At 40.8% G+C, this 10,249-nt stretch overlaps 1 protein-coding gene across 9 annotated transcripts in view; it reads left to right on the top strand.

The window, feature by feature from the left end:
- Nucleotides 1-1,973: 1,973 nt before the first annotated feature.
- The window catches only part of LOC118342415 (sodium bicarbonate cotransporter 3-like), a 42,338-nt gene continuing 34,062 nt past the window's right edge, over nt 1,974-10,249 (top strand). For 7 of the 9 annotated variants that reach the window (XM_035680947.1, XM_035680941.1, XM_035680946.1 and 4 more), the window contains exon 1: nt 1,974-2,140. In XM_035680947.1, coding sequence (XP_035536840.1) covers nt 2,099-2,140 — 42 coding nt within the window. In that variant the 5' untranslated portion in view covers nt 1,974-2,098. Of the gene's footprint in view, nt 2,141-8,411; nt 8,636-10,249 lie in introns of those variants that run through there. The other 2 variants (XM_035680949.1, XM_035680942.1) reach the window with 2 other exon arrangements.

Below are 10,249 nucleotides of genomic sequence, written 5' to 3' on the forward strand. Positions count from 1 at the left end.
GAAAAACATTTGCATAACCTTTGCACAGATTCTAGTACTAGATTCTAAGTACTGCAGCCATGCCTTTACTAAGAGACACGGGTTATAATTCTTTCACGACAGTAAGTTCAGTACTTTCTGCTTTTTTTTTTCCTTTCCAAAGCTTTGATAGAGAAAACTTTTCTTTCTCATCTTCACCACACCTTGCAGTCTGCATCTCTTTACGTGAGTCCCAGCACAGGTGGATGCCAGTGTGGTGCTTCTTCCACTTGTCTAACTTCTGACTCATCTCCCAGCTGCATTATGCGGATGCATGTTTCAGGAGCAGTACACAGCACTCTTCTTTGTGCGCTAATGGGCTCTCAGCATCTTTAAGACTCAGGGTACAATTAAGAGGTGATAGTTTGATCTCCCACCTCGCAGTTCTATTTCTGAGCTGCCGCGTGATTATGCCGGAGGTTGATGGGCGGGTGAGGAACGGGCTCTATTTAAAGGAAGACACCAATGAACTGTTCTGAAAGAACAGACTACTTTTGCTGTTTGCACCTGACTGGTTTCTGTTCTAACTACATTGTATTTCACTTGAAGTTTGTGATATGACCACAGGGTGATTCTGTGATAATGCACATGACTGAAGGTGTTCACTGTAATTATGGCAGAAGTTAAATTTCAGTTTTGTACAGTCTGTACAGCTAAACCCTATAGATGTGGAAGAATGGTTATCCTACAGTTGCTTCCTGGGTCAGTTTATTAAAGGTAATTGCAAAAGCCATCATGTATCTTTACCAACCTGACCTACCATATTTTACACCAAGGCTCATTATGCATTCTTTCATCTAAAGCTTTGTTTGTGATACATCAGGCATGTTTCGGATGGTTTAAAAAGTGTCTAGGTTATTACAGGTAATTTCACTTTACCAAGTATGAAGCTTAAATGATTATAAATAAAAGAGAATTGAAAGTATTACCTCTAAGGAGTAAATTAAATATGTTCATATCTTGCAGCCGACTGCTGTCAGTGAGACATGAGAGAGAAATGGTTGATACAGCATTGCCATCTGCTGGTGAAAAGTAATCATTACACTGTAGTTGCATCTATTATAAAATGATAAGCAAAGGGGTTTTTTTTTCATCATGGATGTATTAAAGGTTTTATACTGCTGGATGATAAGAATTTAATTTCAAATTATTGCATGACTTCATTCATAATATTTAGAACTGATTACCTTCAGGTAAACATCTTCAGAAAATAAAGTTTATTAAGCTCTGTCTCTCAAATTCAAGAATACTAGATTTACCTTAAAGGCCCAAACAAACATTAATTTTTTACCTTTATTTACAGGTAAATTACAGGTATATTCTATATGAATTGTTGTACATTCAATTGATTGCGTGTTTGTCAAATTTGAGTTTGTCACAAATGAGAATACAGATATTATTCTAGATTCCTGTGCATTGTTTTTGACTTATGGGGGTGGTTACTTTGGTTTACATTTCCATGACAGCCTTTGCCTTTAAGGAGCTTTAAGATTAAATTAAAAAGTGTGATATAATATCAATTATATAGCCTATCCTGTATCTGGTTGTTTAGTCTCCATTCACGCTATATTGTGCCAAAAATCCAAACCCAAGATACCTAATACGGCTACATGCATCATTTTCATATCACGTTAGTTTATAAAACTTGGACATCTAGACTATAATTCAAAGTAAAGTTTTATGCGTTTTAATAGTTCTCCTTTTTCCAACTTACATGTGAAATAATGGAAGCACAAGTCGTCCCAGCTGGGTTAAATAGGTAAATAATAAATAAATAAATAAATAAAAAAGCCCGCTTGGGACTTTCAGACTAGACGAAAATATACCCCGCCCTCATCGTTACGTTATTCGATTTGATTGGCTGAGAACGCCGGGCATTGAACGCGAATTGGCAATCAATCGCTGTCAATCATCCGAGGGGCGTGTCCTTAACGCGTCGCCAGGCAAAGCGCAGGCAGTTGCTACAGTTCACACAAGTGTCACCGGACCCGGTCTCCGCCGCACATCAACTGGAAACAAACAAACACAAACAAATAACCCTCCCTAGAGCTAACGGTGTGCTGCAAGACCGGCGACAGGTATGGACGAGTCTGCGGAACAAATGAGGCCCCTCTTGAGAACAGTAAGTACCCGCCCAGCACACTTAAAACGGTTGGCCCACCATTATATGTGTAGCGCTCTTTGTCCGTGTTTGCCCCCTGTTTCTGCCTGAGCAGCCGTGTGGGGAAGTACGGGGGATGCTTGGGAGTCAGATTCAGAGGGGCACCATCCGGCCGGCTGCTATTGTTAGCCGGCTTCTACTTCTGACACGTGGCGTGGTTGCAAGTTGTGTGTCCAGGTCTCTTGTTAAAAGTCAGCGAAAGCGTTCACATATATTTCTAATAGAAAACTGTTTCACCGGTCTGTTTTTAATTAGTTTTTGGGTCATCTTCTTTGTGGGTTTAAGACAGTGCTTGCTTACTAGCGGACGCGAGCAGAGTCAAGCCGGTTTTAGTGGCGTTATTAATGTTATTAACATTAGTTGAATTAAAGGATGTCCTGTTAGCTTGCAAGTCTGGACATAAAGTGTGTGTCCGGATTAAAACGTATACTTAACTAGCACTGGATTATAAGCATCTGGTGCCGCCTGAGTGACTGACACTGTGTTATAATGCCTGTAATTAATTAAGGTTACAGCCTTGTGCCGGCTTTGTAGCATTATGTTCAACAGGTTTACCCGTCCCTCACTTCATTTATGTGACTTGATAAGATCTGCTGGTACATTTACAAAAAATATATGTATAAAAAAGCTAATTTGCATTTCAAATGCGCCCAGAATAGATCAGCTTTGTGTGACATTTCCACTTCAGGAAGTGCTGCTAATTTTACTGTGAAAGCGTGTGCAAGCAAGGGGGGGCTGGTAGTGGGAAAATAGACATGGAAGTGGAGGACACATTATCATTTTGCACAGTATCAGACAGGTGAGTTACAGTTGCTTACGTCCACCAAACTCTGTACAGTGTACATGTTTGAGCTGAGTTGTGGGTTAGAGTAGAGACCCACATCCTGTCTGTTGGGTGTAACTTAACAGATGGGATGATGAGCATCAGACACACAGCGGCCTGAAGAAGCCCAAAAAAAGAAAGCGGTTGCAGTGCTAAGTTTAAAATGCATGCTGACTGTCTGACATCAATGTCACCGGGTGTAGGGTTGTCCACTACTATGCTTGTGCGTGCGTGTCCCCTCAGTATGTGTGTGTGTGTGTGTGTGTGTGTGTGCAAGTCTGGGGAAACTTGACCCCTGGCTGCCCAATAGAAAGGAGTTGCTGGATAACTGCTTACTTCTTCTGTAGGCATTTAAAGTCAAAGCGTTCAGTGTGACACATGACCCTTCAGGCAGTAACTGAGCCGCTTGATGCCTAATAATGGGCACATTTACTGTTTACTCCTTTAAAAAAAAACCCTGCAACATCCCAGACAGCACACCAGTTGTTAAGCTGGGCGAGGTCGGACGTTCAGCTAGTGAACGCATGTTTAAAAAAACATGAGTCTGGTTTCAACAAGAAACTCTTGTTATTTTCAGGCTTGCTGGTTGTTAGGGGTCTTCCTTTTGACGTAAGGAAAAGGGTTTGAGTCATACCAAGAATGAACATGCATTTATGCCACCAATTATCATCATAGGTTACGTTTGTGGCTTTTTTTTTTTCTAGAGAGCTACTTAGAGAGCTTAGAGACAATTCCTTCTATGACTATGTTTTGTCTCTTTTACCAGAGAGATGGGTTCAATTATTTTATCCTACATAGACCAAAAAGTGCTATACCAGCAAACATTTTGAAGTTGATATGTGTATTTAATTTTAAAACAACAACAAAAGGTTATCAGGCGATAATGACATCCTAAACTCCTGCAGACTATCTTCCTTTCTTTGGTCCATGTGTCATATTTTGACAATAAATAGACACTTTCTGTCGCGGACATCTTGGGCTCTGTTTATCGGCTATACTCACCTGGCTCTACAGTGTGAGCTTTCATCGCACTTTACCTCAGGTGTTTGCCGGCTTGCCACGCAAAGAGGGATTTGCGCGTCCTGCTGTTCCACTACTGAAAGAGGGTTTTAGTCCAACCAGTGTAGGCTCTTTGACCTGGACTATTATTGGCTCAGCACTTACTGCCAGGGTTAGTGAGTGTTTTATGATGCTTACTCACTGTATGGCATTGCTTTGAACGGGTAATTACACAGAATGAGCCTCTTTGCCAGTCTCATGGTGCTCTGTTCTGTTCAGCTATACCATGATAATACGATAGAAATAATTAATTCCTAAGTTACCCAGCAAAAGGGCTAATTGGCGTACACAACAGAGAGCCTGTTTGTTTATATTGTACCCATTCTACTTTTTGCGAGAATGAAATGTTCCTTTAGAAAGTAGGATGCGATAACAGTACAACAGCCCACAGGGTTTTTAACAGTCCACAAAATCACATAGGAATTGACATAGACATGTGTATCATTGTTATGTAGTTGCTTTCTGTCTGTCGAGTTTGATTGTCCACATAGTTGGCAGTCGTTTCTAACTTCTCTGTGCCTCACATTCACACCTTCCAATGCATTTACACTTTGGAGCTGCTCTGTAGAGCTACAACCCTCAACTGAAGGTCACCGACTTGCCATCAACAATAGCTGTGGAGGTAGGGGAGATTGCCATTCTTTTCCTTTAGCCACGATTCGAATCAGCAACATTTGACCACAAGCCTACTTTTCTGGCCTGGAGATTACTGCTGGGAGATCTTTGATCGGAGCCCGGCTGACTGTGGCACTTTGAAGCTTGTGTGTGAACAGAGCAATGCCCTAATGGTAACTGTGTGAATGTAAAAGACAGAAAAGCAGATCAAAGGGCCAAAGATTGCACTAATCTAATTTAAATAGCATTAGGCCTCTGTCTACCATGTGTACAGAGAGGATTTGAAAGCTCATCTAATTACAGGAAAACTTACAAAACTCATTAACTCATTATGCTGCCAAGTCTTGGTGGTTGCGTATGACGGAGCTTGGTTTCCTTTTGGTGGTCATATAAACTGGCATGGACGATAGATCTAAGATGCTGAGAAGTTAATCTTTGTTCCCTAAGCCTCTTTCTTGTGTGTGAACAGTGGGAGGTGCACATGCCAGACAAAGCTGTGTTACCTCATGAGCGGAAAGCATAGGATGGCTGACTGTATGGATGGATGGAAATGTTTAGAGCTGAAGCTATTAGTCAATTAGTCAGCGATCTGATTAAAATAATAATGCAACTATTTCGATAATTGATTAATAGTGGGGGTTTTTTTTTCAATTATCTCCCGGTCCAACCTCCAAACTGGAGAATTTGCTGCTTTTTCTCTCTTCCATGATAGTAAGCTGAATATCTTTGGGTTTTGGATTATTGGTCAGCAAAACAAGCAGTTTGATGCATTTCATCTTGGGCTTGAACAAATTGTGATTGGCATTTTTCACAGTTTTTGTTGGCCAAACAGTTATATAAAATGAATCGGCAGATTAACACAAAAAGCATTTTCATGGGCAGCATGAAAGCCTAAAGAGAACATTACATGTTAAGGACATTTGACACTTACATGCAGTTATTAGATTAGGTGTGTGGAGGTGGGGAAATAAGAAGGGTTGGAATTTCTATTTCTATCTCTTTTTGTCATTCTTGACACACTTTTCATGTGAGCAACAGAGTGTAACGCTGGGGACACACAAGAGACCAAAGTGATGCAATATGTCAATTCTCGCTCGAGCTATAGCCTGGCTGTTCACAGCAGAAGTGAATTTTTCCGTGCCCACCAACAAGCGATTATACTCCTCTGCTGGTCTTTATAATAACCTCATGAATTTATGATGTGAAGCTTTTTATGTGTTACTGGATGAGCTGGGCGTCGCTTCTTCTGCAAGGGAGTAAAAAGGACCATCGTGTGTGTGTGTGTGTGTGTGTGTGTGTGTGTGTGTGCTCTTCTCTCTTGCTCTCTGTTTAGGCACAACTGAAAAATATGTTGAATAAGTATGTAAAAAAAAAAGCACTAATAATAATCACAAATAGCAGATACTATTTGTTTTTTGTAAAAGGAGTTGGCAAGCCTGGTAACACAAGTTGAAACTATTGCTGCAGATCATGAGCCGGCCGCGGAGCTCTGCCCAATAGGTTAACATGTGGGTGCTGAAAAGAAGGGGGCAGTCCTGTGTGTCCCCGGCGTAACACTATAAATGCCCTCCATGAGAGAATGCCTGATAATGTGCGTTGCTATCCCCATATTTAAAGATTTCCCTCTATGAAGATCAGATATTTGGAACAGCTATAGACACTTCTCATTTTTTACATGATTTGAAAGCACATGGTTTAGATAGCATAAACTGGACCCTAATCTCTTTCACACTGTCATGTGGTTTGCATTAGAAGCTACACTACTGAAATAATTAGTGTTGGGAATATATTGTTCTTTTGGATTAGTGTGTGTGTGTGGGTGTGTGTGTGTATGCAAAACTACATTTTAGTTTAAGTATTTTGTTCATGACCTTTCTTTCTGCATACATACTATACAAAATATTACAGGACACAAAACCAACTGTTCTAAAATGTTATAAGGGAAACTGTGCTGCAGTCAGGCTATATTTTGATAATGCAGAACTACCCAACAACAAATATATTCGTACCTGACCACAAAGAACCACAAACAGAAAGCAAAACCTAAAGTTCACTTACAACGACTTTTACGACGACTGTCGTCATCTGTAGTACATTGGATGTATTGTGCAGTGCAGCTACATACCATCGGCATACTAACATTACACATCATTATAGTACTGTCTTCTATTGTGGCTTTACATTAGGAACATGTGTTATAATGTATTCATTCATTCATTATTCATGTCTGCTTAATATACAGTTTACTTTCCAGTAATTCCCCAGTATACAATCCTGTAAAGTTGTATAAAGAAGAGTTGAAACAACAGCTGAGTAAAGAGTTAAGTCATTTATCAAGAATAAATGGCAAGCATTTGATGATTCCAGCTCCTCAAATTTCAGGATTTGCTCATTTTCCTTCCTTTACCTTACAAATAACTGCATATTTTTTGATTTTGAAGTGTTGGTCTGGGAGGAAAAAGCAATTTGAAGGCATCCTCTCGGCCTCTGAGAACCTGTGATGAGTTCTTTTTAAAGTTAAAGGTCTAGTGTGTAACATTTAGGAGGATCTATTGGCAGAAATGGAATAAAATGTTCATAGGTATGTTTTCATGTATGTATGTGTATCATCTGAATATAGCAGTTGTTGGGTTTTCATTACCTTAGATTTAGCATTTTATATCTGCAGACGCACAGGTCCCCTTCCATGGAGTCCACCATGTTGAACCACCCTGTTTCTACAGTAGCCCAGAACGGACCACTGCAGTCTGTCCTACACACTTCACAACCCTTTCTCGTGACCGGTGTTCAGTCGCCGCTAGATGCCACTAAATTCTGCACACTAGTTATTTAAAGCTATAAATCTGAATACATTTTCCTAAAGTCAGTTTTCTAAAACATTTTACTTGAAAATAATGCATGATACTAGCACTAGGTGGCGCTACTATCATCAAAAATGCGTTTAGGCTAATAACTTCTGCATCTTTTTTCCCCACATTCAACAACCTTATATCCACGCGTGTGGTGTTACGTTTTTTTCACTCTGCACAAGCTCTCAGGTTGTTCAGTCAAAAATGCCTGATGCCTCGGTTCAGCCTTTAGATGTCACTCTTTCTGTTTAATTTTGTGCACACTTTATTACCGTCATTTGGGTTATCTTAATTTTAGTTTCACCTTTGCCTCTATGGTTTTGTGGTTAGTTTCCTTGGAAATGACTGGCGCTGTTATGAATGTCAGGTCCACAGGGTATCTACTGGACCAGACACAGAGTGTCTCTGTGAATTAAAATTTATTAACTGCTTAGGTTTCAGGAATATGTTCTTATTGCCCTACTCATGTAACATATAACAGTTCTTGTTATGGACAGGAAACAAATGACCCACAGTCCTCCAAAATTACAGGTTGTTGAATGACATGTCCAACTTTGAGGCTATGATAAAGATTGGGAATGTCAAAGTCAAAGACGGGGAGGCATTTTGAAGCTTAATGAATACACAGCTATCTGTCCCTTTTCATTTCATTGCACCCTCCAAGGAATGCCAAACCCACACGTGTGCTTGTTTCTATTTATCTGTGTTGGGGGGTGGTTCTTCATTTGTGACCTGAATACCTCAGCGGGTGAGCATTTGAATGCCCTCCAAATGTGTGCGTGTGTTTTTAGGCTCTTGGCTGGGCGAATGAAATATTCATGGTGGCATGGTGGGATTGGCTGCTGAGCAAAGAGCGGGCTGACAGGGGTAGAGCAGAGCACGGTGCGTTCTGAAGCAGCTTGCTCCCTCTCTCTCCCCTCTCTATAAAGAGATGAGCGGAAGAAGAGGGAACAGACAAGTGCGACAGTGTCTGTTAGCGGTTAGCTCGCACACACCTTCTACAACAGAGATAACCGTCAGAAAGAAGGAACTGGCTAACGTCCCTGCTGCCTGTGCTTTGATGTTTTAGTCTAAATGGATGAACAGAGCGAAGGGGAGCATGTGCTTACGGTACGTCTGGTTCTGTGTGTGTGTGTGTGTGTGTGTGTGGTTTTATGTGTGCCTGACTGTCATGGTGCACTTGAAAAGAATCCAGTGGCTCTGGTGTGTGTTTGTGTTTTATATTGGTTTGTCCTCTTGTATTCTTTTATGGTAGAGTGGAGTAGTGGTCTGTGCTAATGAATGGGGGCAGGTGGTCTGTACATTTGACCAGACGGAAAAAAGGCAGAGGTGTGAGGATGAGGGGGATAAGGGGAAGGAGAGGGTGAGAAGCTGTTGCCTTATCAGACATGCCTCTTGAAATGGAAACATTTCCTTTCTACTCTTTAAACGCCTCAAGGAGCTGGACCAAGAGGAAACCGACACAGACAGTTATGGCTGCTTGAAGGAGCGGGACAAGGAGAAGAGGAAAGAAGAGAGGGGGGAGACAAGGAGTGTCAGGGAGAGGAGGATAAAAAAATTGGGCTGCCAAGGTAGCTGAATCCAAACAATGTGCATGCTGCTCAATAGAGATGATGTTTATTGACTGAAGTGAAATTAAATTAAATTCTTGTTTTCATTCAGTCTAGCTAAAAGCACAAGGTCCTAAAATGACTATTCCACTGAGAGCCATCGACAAGGAAGGACTGTTAAAATCAAATGCACATACAAAGAGGAAAATATTTGTGAGGTAGAGAGAGGGGATGGTTTCCATCTTGGTGTTTATGTGTGTATGTCTGCAAAGTGTGTGCATGTTTGGGAGTATTGGAGTATGGATTGCATCTGATGGAAACTATGATTTGTACCTGTTTTTGTTTTTCAGCGTTTCTGCAGAGTGAAATGTCTTCCCAGCTCTTAAAACTATACATCTTCACTCAGGAGTCATTAGATACAGCAAACAAGCTTCTGACTGCCTTCTTAGCTGTGCCCTGTTCATACAGTGTTGAGGCTCCAGGGAGGTATTTGAATGGCTAGTCAGCAGAAGTCAGCAAAATATAGCTGCCTGTTCACAATTATAGGATTATTATTTCTCTGTGTTTACGTTTGTTACCCAGCAGCTGCTAGGCACCATGGATGTTTGTGCCTTCCTGAAAAGACTTTGACCAAATTATGTAATATGCATAATACATAGTAATATAATGTAATGTAAATGACTTGGCTAGAAGTCCAATAATCTCTCGATTGTCTGTCTCTATTATCTTTCTGTTTTCAGACATGATTTAATTGGTTACATAATTTAACCTCAATTGGCTGTAAATATATGTCAATATTCTCATCCGTAATATGCAATTGTGCATTTGGCAGTGTGAGACCTAGAGATATTCAGTCATCTCAAGGGACAGGTCTCTCACTATGTAACACATCTCTTACGTCAGTCTCTATCGATTGGACCAGGTCCCAGTAAAACAAGGCTGGCAAGGAACTGAGATTAGAGGGAACCAAGCCTGTTGGCTTGTTGAGTCGCTGGTTGTTTCATTCACTGTCTGGTTGGCTGAAGAGGTGTTTGGCTGCTGTGTGGTTGATTCACTCCCACACAAACATGGATCTGACAGAAGTAAGGTTAACCTACATGTTGTCATTTAATAAAAAAATGACTTTAACATGCCAAAATGCAAAGCTGAAATTATACTTAAACGCCGTTACTCC

Source organism: Morone saxatilis, unplaced genomic scaffold (genome assembly GCF_004916995.1).
Source record: "Morone saxatilis isolate NCDOM2014 unplaced genomic scaffold, NCSU_SB_2.0 Contig9, whole genome shotgun sequence".
Taxonomy (NCBI): Eukaryota; Metazoa; Chordata; class Actinopteri; family Moronidae; genus Morone; species Morone saxatilis.